The sequence below is a fragment of the Tachyglossus aculeatus genome, chromosome 5 (genome assembly GCF_015852505.1).
Source record: "Tachyglossus aculeatus isolate mTacAcu1 chromosome 5, mTacAcu1.pri, whole genome shotgun sequence".
NCBI classification, from domain to species: domain Eukaryota; kingdom Metazoa; phylum Chordata; class Mammalia; order Monotremata; family Tachyglossidae; genus Tachyglossus; species Tachyglossus aculeatus.
Genome location: NC_052070.1, coordinates 71,570,013 through 71,584,298, shown reverse-complemented (window position 1 = coordinate 71,584,298; position 14,286 = coordinate 71,570,013). Strand labels below are relative to the sequence as shown.

The 14,286-nt window shown below is 40.1% G+C and overlaps 1 protein-coding gene across 6 annotated transcripts in view; it reads left to right on the top strand.

The window, feature by feature from the left end:
* Nucleotides 1–14,286, top strand: part of MYO9A (myosin IXA) — a 322,627-nt gene that overhangs the window by 162,865 nt on the left and 145,476 nt on the right. For all 6 annotated transcript variants that reach the window (XM_038746410.1, XM_038746411.1, XM_038746413.1 and 3 more), the window contains 2 exons: nt 3,723–3,820; nt 5,886–6,012. In XM_038746410.1, the coding sequence (XP_038602338.1) occupies nt 3,723–3,820; nt 5,886–6,012 (225 nt within the window). The remainder of the gene's footprint in view (nt 1–3,722; nt 3,821–5,885; nt 6,013–14,286) is intronic.

Below are 14,286 nucleotides of genomic sequence, written 5' to 3'. Positions count from 1 at the left end.
GTACTTAGTGCAGTGCTCTCCATTCAGTAAGCACTCAATAAATTGTTGATTGATGTATTGAGCATTTCCTGTGTGGAAAGCACTGTACTAAGTGCTTGGAAGAGTCCAGTACAACAGAGTTGGAGACACATTCCCTGCCCACAAGCAGCTTATGATCTAGAAGAGGAGACAGACATTAAAGTAAATAAAGAAATAAAGAAAGTATATATGTAAGTGCTGTGGAGCTGAGGGTGGATTCATTCATTCAATTGTATTTAGCACTTACTGTGTGCAGAGCACTGTACTAAGAGCTTGGAAAATACAAGTTTGGTCAAGGGCTTAAAGACTACAGATTTAAGTGCAGAAGTGATGCAGAAGAAAGACAGAGTAAGGGAAATGAAGGCTTAGGGTAGACCTCTTGAAGGAGATGTAATTTGAATAAGGCTTTGAAGGTGGGTATTCATTCATTCATTCAATCGTATTCATTGAGCGCTTACTGTGTGCAGAGCACTGTACTAAGCGCTTGGGAAGTACAAGTTGGCAACATATAGAGACGGTCCCTACCCAACAGCGGGATCACAGTCTAGAAGGGGGAGACAGACAACAAAACGTATTAACAAAATAAAATAGAATAAATATGTACAGGTAAAATAAATAGAGTAATAAATACGTACAAACATATGTACATATATACAGGTGCTTTGGGGAGGGGAAGGAGGTAAGGCGGGGGTGATGGGGAGGGGAAGTTGGGGGAGAGGAAGGAAGGGGCCCAGTCTGGGAAGGCCTCCTGGAGAAGGTGAGCTCTCAGTAGGGCTTTGAAGGGAGAATGGTGGTCTGTCGTATATGGAGGTAGAGGGAGTTACAGGCCAGAGGGATTATGTGAGAAAGAGGTCAGCAAAAAGATAGGCAAGAACGAGTTACAGTGAGTAGGTTGGGGTTAGAGTAGTGAAGTGTGAGGGCTGGGCTGTAGTAGGAATCAGCAAGGTAAGATAGGAGAGAGTTGATTGAGTGCAGTGCTTTAAAGCCGACGGTAAGGAGTTTCTATTTAATGTGGTAGTGGATGGGCAACCATTTGAGGCTCTCAAGGAGAGAGGAAAGATGGACTGAAAGATCTTTTAGAAAAATGACCCAGGCAGTTGAGTGAAGTAAGGACTCTATTTTGTTAATGATGTGCATATAGCTATAATTCTATTTATTCTGACGATTTTGACACCTGTGTACATGTTTTGTTTTGTTGTCTGTCTCCCCCTTCTAGACTGTGAGCCCGTTGTTGGGTAGGGATCATCTCTGACTTATACTTCCCAAGCGCTTAGAACACTGCTCTGCACACGTTAAGTGCTCAATAAATACAAATGAATGAATGAATGACAAGTGGGGAGGGACAGGAGGTAGGGAGGTCAGCGAGAAGGCTGATGCAGTGGTCCGTCAATCAGTGATGCTTACTGTGTGCAGAGCCCTCTACTAAGTGCTTGGGAAAATGCAATAGAGCAGGGTTGGTAGACATGTTCCCTGCCTGAAAAAACCTTCATTATAGAGGCAGGATGTAAGTGCTTCGATTAGCATGGTATCAGTTTGAAGGGCATGGAAAGGGCAAGTTTTAGAAATATTGTGAAGGTTGTACCTCAAGATTTGGTGACAGATTAAAGACATGGGTTCAATGATTGAAATGAGTCGAGGATAGGTTTGTGGAGGTTAGTGATGTTGTCTACAGTGATGGGAAAAACAATGAGGAAAGGGTTTGAGTGGGAAGATGAGGAGTTCTGTTGTGGACATGTTAAGTTCAAGATTTTGGCTGGACACCAAGTAGAGATGTTCTGAAGACAGGAGGTGATGCAAGACCGCAGAGGAGAGAGATCAGGGCCGGAGGTGTTGATTTGGGAATTAAGAACAAGGGGTGATAGTTGAAGCCATGGAGCGAATGATTTCTCCAGGAGAGTGAGTGTAGATGGAGAATAGATGGGGACCCAGAACTGAGGCTTGAGGGACTCCCACAGCTAGGTGGGAGGCAGAGGAGAAGGTGGTGAGACTGAGAATGAGCAGCCAGAGAGGTAGGATGAGAACCAAGAGAGCACAGTGTCAGTGAAGCTAACATTAGATCTTTTCAAGGAGAAGTGGTTGGTCCATAGTGTCAAAAAGCAGCTGAGAGGTCAAGGAGGATTAAGATGGAGTAGAGAAGCAATGTTGCCTAGTGGATGGAGCACATGCCTGGAATTCAGAAGGACCTGGGTTCTAATTCTGGCTCTGCCCCTTATTTGCTGTGTGACCTTGAGCAAGCCACTTAACTTCTCTGGGCCTCAGTTACCTCATCTGTAAAATTGGGACCATGAGCCCAGTGTGGGACAGGGACAAGCTGTTTTGCTTGTACCCACCACAGCGCTTAGTACAGTGCATGGCACATAATAAGCACTTAACAAATGCCAAATATATATGAAGTAAAGACTTTTGGATTTGGCCAGGGGGTCATTGGTGACCTTAGAGTGGGTAGTTTCTGTGGAGTTAGGAGGTGGGAGGAAGAGGGGAAGTCTTTGAAAGAGTGGACAGAGAGCTTGGAGGAGTTTTAATCAGTAAAAATTATGATATAGCTTCACCCACTGAACTCATTATTCCATTTTCAGTTTACAAATAGCTTCTATTTCTGAGACATAATGTCCACAATTTCCAAATATATCATCATTTTTTGATACAGATTGGAAATGTATGTGTTAAGGATTATTTCTCTCCTAGGCTTAGATTTCCACCTAGGTAGATTTCTTCCATATTTGATTTGAGCAAATTTGCATCACATAAAGAATCTATGAATATTTTGGAATTTCAGAGTGTAAAAAATTGTGTCTTGAACAAGCGTTGCAATAATGTGTTTTTCAGGGAATTTAGAAGAATAATTTTTTAATGTCTGTGTTCACCTAGAATAATGAATTGAAATGTTTTGTTAGTGAAACCATAATCTTCTGCATGGTATAACAGCAACCATTTAAGTAAAATAACACATATACATATCCCATTAATGTAAGATTTTCAGATTTCCATTTATAAATTCATATTACAATAGAAATTGTATGATAAACCACAAAAATTAAAATGGAAATCCTTTAAAATCATCATTTAGTCTCAAAGATAAGTGGAATGGAGTGTGAGCCCCTTCTGGGGCAGGAACTGTGTCCAACCTGAGTATCTTCTGTTATCTTATCTAACCCCAGCGCTTAGTATAGTGCCTGGCACATTGAAAGCACCTAACAAATACCATCATTCCTAAATGTCAGTTCCCACATTTAAAAATAAGAAAAGCATTCTTATTTCCCTAAACCAAGAATGTGTTTTAATCAGAAAAAGATACTATATAGGTTAAAATCCTAAGGTATCTTTAAGTATCAGAATTTAGGAAATCTAAGAATAGGTTATGCCTTCATCCCTTTGGAAGTTTTTATGTACTATCAATTCAAATATTTAGTATTTATAGTTGGAATCCATTCCTGTTTCTGATATAAAATTGACTGATTCCACATTGTTTCCCAGAATTTTTCAGTTTGTACATCTGGTTTTCTGGCAGTAGTGCTGTGCATGGTGACTAAAAATGTGTGGGGACTAAAAAATATGGGGGTAATAACTGTGATACTGTGTTAAATGAAATGAAAGTCCTGGAAATGAGCCACTAATATCATTTCATTGGGATCGACAAATTTGGGTTTTTTTATGGAATTTGAACAGGTTTTTAAAAATGTCTTCCTTCTGTGTTAACGGAGCAGGACTGCTTCACTGTTGAGGGTGAGGATCTGAAACATGACTTTGAACGCTTACAGCTGGCCATGGAGATGGTGGGATTTCTCCCAAAGACCCGCAGACAGTGAGTTTACCTTATGCATTCATAACCAAAAGGCCAACAAGTCAGAAAAGTTTCCGCTTCTCTTTTGAGAAAGGAAAGAAAGGATGGGGCCCATTTGAAAATACGTGTTAGGAGAAATGATCCTTACTGGCAGTGGTAACCCAAAATAAATGAAATCTTCTATTTAAAATAATAATAATACAGTACCAGTTGGTGAATACAGTGGATGTATTGCTACCACCTGAAACCCTTAATAAGATTGGTTAGTCCTTAGGTCATGAATAAGGCGAGGGAATGTGTTACTGGGTGAACTTTAATGTAAATTGCATTCTATCTTGTTCAACAGAATTCTGATCAGCCAAGAAATAGTTATTATCCAGCGAATCCTCTTTCAAATAAAAGCAACTTTAAAGATCCTGTTAAAAGTGTACTATATACTAAAGAACTGTTAGCACAAATTTAAATCCATAAGCAGATATCTCCCCCTGTACAGCTACTGCAAATATCAATAAGACTGTATAGTTTATCTCTTGGACAAATAAGGCATTTGCATGAAAGTGGCACTTAGGGGTAATTTCAAAGTCTCAAGCGTGTGAAATTTGGTTTGCATGTTTTAAATTATCATTTCACTCAATACTTGAGTATTCTTATTTTTAAACTTTAATTGCTTGACTCAATACATTTTTATTAGTACATTTAAAATTGCCTTGGTAATTTGTCTTGTTTCTTATAAAAAACAGTGTTACTAAGTGGAAAGAGCACAGGCCTAGGAGTCAGAGGACTTGGGTTCTAATTTTGGCTCTGCCATTTGCCTGCAGAGTGACCTTGGGCAAGTCACTTAAATTTTTTGGGTTCAGTTTCCTCATTTGCAAAATGGGGATTCAATACCTGTTCTCCATCTCACTTAGACACTGAGCCCCATGCGGGACAGGAACTGTGTCCAATCAATTATCTTGTATCTCTCTCAGTGCTTGGTACACAGTATGTGCGTAACAACTACCAACATTATCTTTATTATGATGATCTTATAATTAGATACTGATGGCAAGACCTATTATTGAAAGTATATTATGGAAGCATTCTGTACTAGAATTTTTCAGTTTTCACATGTACATGGCCTCTGGATGCAGTGTATAAGAAAATCTGGGAGAAGTAATCCTGATTTTCTGCTTATACTAATCTGGAAATGAACCAGTGATGGAATATGACTTACGTTTATGCATTTATTTTATGAAATATTTCAGCAAAAATTTGGTAAATTTAGTATTGAAGCCCTTATGAAGCAATTCAAAAGGTATCCAAGGATTATATTAGTGCATTACGGTTAGGTACCTCACCTACTGAAACTGTCGCCTCTGTTCTTATTAGAGCCATGTCTTTTGTCAAGAGGGAGAAAACAGTTATTTCAGATAGAAATTCAGAACCAGGAATTTGCCTTTGTACCGCTTATGGCCATTTCCGCAATGACTGTACATTGATTTTAAACCTAAGGCACATGCGTGCCATTTAGTGAATTAAAATTTAGCTCTCTTTTTCCAAATGTAGGCAGTTCTTCCATAACACATATTTTGCCTACAGATTTTGGATGGATCACTTTTGAATAATTAATTAGGGAACATTATTCTGTCAGTGCATATGTGCTTCAATAAAGTGTGTGTTTTCAGAAGATACGGTTGAGTGAAGAAGGCTTGCATATGGGTATCTTGAGTTTCCCTTAACACAGGGTTGGTTAACAACACAACCTTTGTGGTCTAAGGAAACTGACTATACACTCTAATCAAATGAGCTCCTATCCTTACCTGAACCTTGTATTTTAAAATGTTAAAGCAGACATGTTTGAAGGCCTGATGGTGCACATTGTAAGAAGTTCTACAGAAAGTGGTTTGGGCAGGTTTTTAAATTTTTTTAAAAAAGCTCTTGTTTGCCTACGTGCCTCCTATTGAAATTTACTAAAAGGTTAGTTAACGTATTATGAACTTGGAGTGAAATGTGTCTGCGTTTTTGCCTGGGACAGGGACATGTGGTTGAGGAGGATAGGATAAAATCCTTCCACTCTAACTCGAATGTAATCACTTCATTTTTCTAGAATTTTCTCTCTTCTGTCTGCAATACTGCACCTCGGGAACATTTGTTACAAAAAGAAGACCTATCGGGATGACTCAATAGATATTTGTAACCCTGAAGTACTGCCCATTGTCTCAGAGTTGCTGGAAGTGAGTATTTGGATGCATGCCTTCCTCACTTTAATTTAAAATGCTTAGCAAAGGGTTCTGTCTTTTGTTCTATATATCTGCCGTCTTCTATAGGTACTCAGTATATACACACTTCCACTGAGTAATGGCTTCCACTATACTTACGCTTTGATGGTCGAGTTTTCACTGTACTGGCTGCTAATGAATTGATGTGTTGTCAGGAAATTAAGTTCTTGGCGGACTGCTTTTTCATCTTTCACACCTACCTTTCAGAGCAAGGATTCCACACCTGACATTTTACCAGACTGCTGAGAGAGCTTTAATGAAGTAAAAAAGCAAGATAATTGCATGGGAGAAGTAGTGTTCTAAAAATGAAACTGTTAATCATTTGCAAGTTGAACAGCTCTAATTATTTTTCTTAGGCAAAAGAAGCAAAGCAGAGGTCTAATATGTAATGGTCCCTGTGGGTGCCCAGACTCTGACAAATAAAGCACTTCTAATGTAACATAGAATATGGTTATGGAAATAATGCAGTGCACAGTAAACTATGCATAGGCTTTGAAACTTTATGCTCATTTATGCTTATATAGAAATCCTTCCTGAGAAAACTTTTCAAGTCATTGATTATTTAGGGACTCTTTCCTGATTGAGTCTTTTTTTTAATTTTGTTAATCCGCAGGGGATGGGCTTAGGCACTTTTAATTTGGAAAGAACAAAAATATTCAGGTTGCAGGCTTATCAAATTTGTAGCATAACTTTATCTGGTTCATTGAAATTGGCATCTCAAATATTTATGAAACATTTAAAGAGATTTCACATCTTGTATGAGAGTACACTTGGCACCTTTCATTTTTAAAATAGTCGGGGGTATTACACCCATACCAGAGAAAAACCTTTTGGGATGCATAGATAGAAAGCCTGTCTGGAAACATGGATGTTCTGGTTAATTCAATTTTTTCCAGGTGTCACTTGAGGAGCCCCTTGGTCCTTTTGGGGGCAGCATGTGAGTTGCTTAGAGTTTTCTTAGGCATCAAAGTACTCATCCCCAAGGGACTCTAATAGCCCTTCAGCCCCAGCATTCAAGTAAGCAGTTTTTTAAGCTTTTGGCTAGTCGTGTTGGGATAAGGGGGTACCAGATATTGTCTTATGCTGTCGAGTCATCTCCAACCCCTAGCGATGTCACGGACACCTAGGGGTACTTTATTGAAAAAGACTTTGGTTTTAGGTTGCTAGCTTAATTGAATCATTTGAATTGGGGTCCTGTGGGAAATTCCCAGTCATTGGAGCATTGTTTAATCAGATTTGCCTCAAACACATGAAACTGAAGAAAGTTTACATAGTTATTTCATCCTCGTCTGCTGACTTATATGATCAAAACACGATATGGCCTTTAGCTAAATATGTCAGGAAAAAAGTAGGAAGAAGTGAAGACATGGCACTTCCTTTGTTTTCATCAAATGGAGGAAGGCCGAAGGGCAGTGAGCTAAAATTCTAATCTTCATCAATCTGCAAAAAGGGGCAGCATCCGTTTTCTCTAATTAGTGATATCCTGAATGCTTTGTTGAATTTCAGTGAACAGGTGTGTGAAGAGGTTCTGTAGAGAAGCGGGAGGAGAAAAAGAAGAAAAGATTTAGGAAGCTTTGGCATTTTGGATGTCCACGGCCTTACTATCTCATTTCCATGCTTAACTTTGACTTTCACATGTGAAACTTTGACATGTGAAGAAGTGATTGATCAGAAAGGCTCTATTTCCATCTTGAAAATTTCATTAGCAACAGGAACATCACTTAACTGAGCATCTGATAAATACTCTTTAAGCACTAAACACTTGATATTCACCCCATCTTTGCGCTTATGTACATCTCCTCCTCTAAACTGTAAAGCCCTTATGGCCAGGGAATGTACCTACCAATTGTGCTATTGTACTCTCCTAAACACTTCATACAGAGTTGTGCAATTCACTAAGCTGTATATGACCTAAGCTTTCAGTTTTATGATCCATACTCTTCCTACTTAAGGTTTTGCACCCTAAAAATTGATTGAGAGTTGCATTTTTAGTCTAAACCAGAACTACAAAAATTCAACTCTTATGCTTTTAATTTGACTAAAGCTGCTTTAGTGTACTTTTCCAAAAAATTAAATGGAGGTGAAATTTAAGTATGAAGGTAAAGAACAATGGTGAGGAAAGCTTTGAAAATGAGTCCCAAAAGAAATTTTTGCGTGAATAATTTGCTTTGAGGCAAAATGATATTTTATTCATTTGTCAGAAGCATCTGCTAAGAATTACAAAGTATTTCTTTGCCTGAATTCTATGCATATTTAATTTACTAATGTGATGCCAGGAGCTGTGACCTGAATGAATTTCTTTTTATGCTAATGACATATGTGAACTATAGGTGAAATTGGAGCAGCTGGGAGAAGGGGGTCAGCAGATTTTTCGTGACCTTTCATTAAACACGACAAACACAATAGGTAAAACCAAACTATAGGATGTTGATGTCAGTGTCACTTGATAAGATGACCAGAAATGGAATCCCAGCCCAACAACAGGGACATCATGAGAGGAAGGGGCCTATGGACCTTTTTGCAGTGGTGTTTTACTGCTCTTATTCAGCTAAAATTGTTGGGAAAACAAATCTGATTGGTGAGCCAACTTCTGCGTAGTAAATGGACCCCTGATTAAATCGACCCTGTTAAAAATGCAATAACACTTTTGACTTACCGGGATCCCTGTTGATTAGTATTTCTCTTGGACACTATATGGTGTACTTGATTTACTCACATGATTTCCCCTCTCTTTGGTGTCATTTTTACTACCCCAAAACAGGGAGGGAGCTTTAATGGGGGTGTTAAGTGTGATAGTCAAATGATCGTATTTACTGAGCACTTAATGTGTGCAGAACACTGTGGTAAGCTCTTGGGAGAATACAATATAACAGTGTTGGTAGACACGTTCCCTGACCACAAGGAGCTTACAGTCTAGAGAGGGAGGCAGACATTATTATAAATACAGAAATTACGGATATGTAAGTGCTGTGGGAATGAGGGCGGGGTGAATAAAGGATGTAAATCCAAGCCCAAGGGTGATGCAGAAGGGAGACAGAGTAGAAGAAATGAGGGAGAGAGTGTAGGGGACATGAAGTATAGCAATAAAAGAATAGCAGGAGAACAAAAACGGGAAAGAAGGAAGAAAAAGGTCAGAGGGCACTTGATTGACTGCATCTCTTCATTGGTATTCTCCCACAAGCTGCAAAAAATAGGCCCCCCAACCTCCTTTCTTTCCTCCTCCTCCACCTCCTTCTCCTCCTCTTCCTCTTTCTCCACCTCTTCTTCCTCCTCCTCCTTCCTCTTCTTCTCCCAGCCCTTGGAGGGCTTTCAAAGAAGAAACTTCCCTTCCCAGTCTGAATCTGTTTCTGATGCCTCATCCCATTCTGACCCATCTCCTCCTTCCCTTCTTCCTACTCCCGAGGAAGCTCTTTTTAAAGAAGAAACATCTCTTCAAGGTTATTTTGTTCTAATCCTTTCCCTCTTCCTACTCAGGCCCACACCACTGTCTCTGTATGTGATACATAAAAATATATATCATATTTCCTCCTCTAAAAGTATGTGGGGGTGGGCAAGGGGGTGGAGGGAGAGATGATGGAGCCAATTATGTGAGTACGTTTGGTATTTTAGAGACATAAGATAAAAGGACCATACTGGTTTTTAACGATTGCACACAACATTTTACAAAGATAAAAGACTTAAGTTCCTCACCAGATCTCTTGAGAAATGGGTTCAGTGACAAGGACCACCTAATCTCTGCATTTTTCCATTTAATTTCAACCTATTCATTATGAAAATAGAAAACAATGTCTCATCATTTTTACATTTTCAAAATGCTTAGGAGCGCTTTATTTTCCTCTCCCTTCCCCTTCTTTTCCCCAATCCTTTGAGCTCAGCATTCATGATCGCTAGTCATTTTGGGACAGCTTGAGAAGTAATACTGCTATTTTTGAGAAAAAGTTTAAGAAGTCATTGAGGAAGTTAGCTGACCGTCCATAACCTTGCAGTAGTTTTAATTCAAGGCATCTCAAATTGAGTTTTCTCATATAGAACTGCTCTTGTCAGCATCATGGATCTTATAGCTGAACCAAACGAAGGAAGTGTCGTATGTCACAATTATAGTGTCAGATCATTCATACTAAACCATATTTTGCTTGGCCCAGTAGTTCTGTAATTATATTTCCAGGTCAGAATTTCTCAAGTTTCGAAAGATTGTTCTTGCCTTGATCTCCGAAAGCCAACACACCCAAGTAAAGTGAAACTAAGAAGGGCAAGGAAATTCCTACAATCCCATTTTTGAAGGGGCTTCTTCATCACTTCTCTTCGCTGTAACCCGACCAACAGTTCAAACCCAGGGTCAGGGGCAAAAGTGGAGTCGAGCAAATGGGGGCAGGTACTAGTTGCAACTTAGAAGTACAGTCGGGCTCAGAGCAACCAAATGCCTCATTCATTCAGTCATATTTATTGAGCACTTACTGTGTGCAAAGCACTGTACTAATCATTTGGGAGAGTACCACACAACAGCAAACAGACACAGTCCCTGCCCACAACGCGGTCACAGCCTCCTTCCTTCAGGCCATTCCTGGCCTCGTTGCATCTCTGAGAAAGCTTTAAGGCTTGGGGCAGGGTGAATGTAAGAATGGGTCTGCCAGGAAGAGGGTGACCTGCAGTCCTCCTTGTTCAAAAGAGCCTGCATGTCAGACTCCATGCCCTACACTGCACCTCTAACCCTGGGCTTGTCCCCAAGGTCCTGTTTCCCCTCCCCCTCCTCCCGAGCCAGTTTGTCTCCCCATGAGACAACTCTCCTCATGAGTTCCCCTTTAATAATAATAATTAGTAGTATAATTATGGTTTTTTTAAGTGCTTACTATGTGCCAGGCACTGTACTAAGCATAAGCTCACTATGGGCATGGAATATGTCTCCCAACTCTGTTTTATTATACTCTCCCAAGCACTTAGTACAGTGAGCGTAGAGTAGCCCCTCAATAAATACTTTTCATCATCATCATCATCAGTCGTATTTATTGAGCGCTTACTATGTGCAGAGCACTGTACGCTTGGGAAGTACAAATTGGCAACATATAGAGACAGTCCCTACCCAACAGTGGGCTCACAGTCTAAAAGGGGGAGACAGAGAACAAAACCAAACATACTAACAAAATAAAATAAATAGGATAGATATGTACAAGTAAAATAAATAAATAAATGGAGTAATAAATATGTACAACCATATATATATATATATATATACATATACATATATATACATATATACTTTTGGTTGAGTTCCCTCACAGCAGTGACAACTGGAAAATGTTGTTCACTCAGCAATATTTATTGAGTGCTTACTGGGGGCAGAGCACCATACTAAGCACTTGGGAGAGTATGTTGTGCATGGTAAGGAGACAGAGCCATGGTTGCTTTGTTGTTTGTGGGCCACTTGCCACACCAGAAATCTGTGCCGAGCTTTGAGGGCCAACTAGGAGCTGGAAGACTTGCCCGCTCTCTGTCCCACTCTGTCCCCTTCTCTCTTCCCGTGTATACCCTGTCCCTGGGCCCTCTGGTGTTGCGTGTAGTGAAAATTGCTGAAATAATGCCTCGGTTGCATAGCTACATGAATTTAGTTCTATTAAAAAAAATTGTCCCAGCTAATCTTAGTTTTTTCCTCAAGTGGGAAATGGTAGGTAATGGTATCTGCTAAGTGCTTTCTATGTTCCAGGCACTGTACTACGTGTTGGGGTAGATACAAGGTAATTAGGTTGGACACAGTCCCTGTCCCACATGGGATTTACCGTCTTAATCCTCATTTTACAGATGAGGGAACTGAGGAACAGAGAAGTGAAGTGACTTGCCGAAGGTCACACAGCAGACCAGTGGCCAAGGCAGGATTAGAACCCAAGTCCTTCCAGCTCCCAGACCCATGCTCTATCCAGTGGGCCATACTGCTTCTCAAATGGGGCATTTTTGGAGTGATTGCCGAGTACAAAGCACCGCACTAAGTGCCAGGGAAGGTGTATCAGGAGCACAAGATGTATTCTCTTCCCACAAGGAGCTTACAATCTAGCATTTGTAAAAATAAAGGTTTTAAAGAGCAGCATTTTCTCTTCCTCTTCACCCAAGAGTGGTTTTCATATGAAATCAATCCTTTAATCACGCTTGCATGCAATTGCATAGATGTTTTTCCTTGCTTTTTGTTTTTAATGGGATTTTTGTTAAGTGCTTTCTATATCCAAGATACTGTACTAAGCCTGGGGTAGATACAAGATGATTAGGTTGGACATAGTCCGTGTCCCACATAAGGTTCATACTCTTAACCCCCATTATACAGATGTAGTAACTAAGGCACAGAGAAGTTAAGTGACTTGCCCAAGGTTGCACAGCAGACAAGTGGCAGATTAGAACCCAGGTCCTCTGACTCCCATGCCCATGCTCTTCCCACTAGGCCACGCTGCTTACTAGGCTCAACCTGCTTTAATTACATTTTTTTTTTTTGCTAAGGCACACTCCTTTTTGTGTTCCTATGATGGTATTGGTGGAAATTATTTTTTTAAATTGTGGTACATCTTTGACTAGTTGCGTTATAGAATTTGTGAATTTCTGTCTTAAATCAACCTCCCTTTGGACTATTTCTGGTTCAGGTAGAGAAATCTGTTAAGTACAGCATATTTGCACCCCAGTAAGAGACTGATGGTTCAAGGAGTACTGATGCTTTTCAGTTTCCCAGTGAATCCATCATTGTAGATTTAGTGAATCTAGAAATTAGTCCTCTAGCTGTAGAGGAAGCATGGAAAGCAGTGAGGCTTAGTGGAAAGCCTGGCCTGGAATGCCCTCCCTCCATATATCCTTCCTTCCTCTCCCCCTCGTCCCCCTCTCCATCCCCCCATCTTACCTCCTTCCCTTCCCCACAGCACCTGTATATATGTATATATGCTTGTACATATTTATTACTCTATTTATTTATATATTTATTTTACTTGTACATATCTATCCTATTTATTTGATTTTGTTAGTATGTTTGGTTTTATTCTCTGTCTCCCCCTTTTAGACTGTGAGCCCACTGTTGGGTAGGGACTGTCCCTATATGTTGCCAATTTGTACTTCCCAAGCGCTTCGTACAGTGCTCTGCACATAGTAAGCGCTCAATAAATACGATTGATTGATCGATTGATCTGCCAAGCTAGCTCTCTTCCTCCCTTCAAAGCCCATTTGAGAGCTCACCTCCTCCAAGAGGCCTTCCCAGAGTGAGCCCCCTTTTTCCTCTCCTCCTCCCCACCCTACCTCCTTCCCCTCCCCACAGCACCTGCATATATGTTTGTACAGATTTATTACTCTATGTATTTTACTTGTACATATTTACTATTCTATTTATTTTGTTAATGATGTGCAGTTAGCTTTAAGTCTGTTTGTTCTGATGACTTGACACGTGTTTTGTTTTGTTGTCTGTCTTCCCCTTCTAGACTGTGAGCCCATAGTTGGGTAGGGACCGTCCCTGTATGTTGCCAACTTGTACTTCCCAAGCGCTTAGTACAGTGCTCTGCACACAGTAAGCGCTCAATAAATACGATTGACTGAATGAATGAAAGAGCACCAGGCCTGGGAGTCAGAGGGCCTGGCTTCTAATCCCTGCTTTGCCACTTACCTGCTGTGTGACCTGGGAGAAGTCACTTAACTTCTCTGTGCCTCAGGCCCCTCATCTGCTAGATGGAGATTCAGTGCTTGTTCTTCCTCCTACTTAGACTGTGAGCCCCATTTGGGACCTGATTATCGTTTAACTGCCCCAGCGCTTAGTACAGCTCTTGGCACATAGTAAGCATCTTAACAAGTACCACAATTACCACAAGTATTTAGAGGCTTCTGGGTATTAGGAATATATAATGCACCCTAATTAACAAATACATAGTTTAAATTTTGCTTTTGTTTCAACAAATTGAAATTTCAGAATCTTTCAGACACTCTTATAGCTAGGCCATGATACTCCAGGTCGATCCATTAATCAGTAATATATGTCAGATACCCACGATGTGTAGGGCATCGTACTAAGCGCTTGGCAGAGTACAGTACAATTAGTAGACATGATCCCTGCCTTCAAGGGTCTTATTATTCAGATGGAATTTTGAGTATACAAAGTGACTAGTATTAAAATGGCAGCACTCTTTTTATCATTTAGCAAAGTACATATTTTTAAAAAGAAGCAGAATGGAGAATTATAAAACAGACTGTTAAATTTAGAAGTTTGAGTTTAATGTGCAG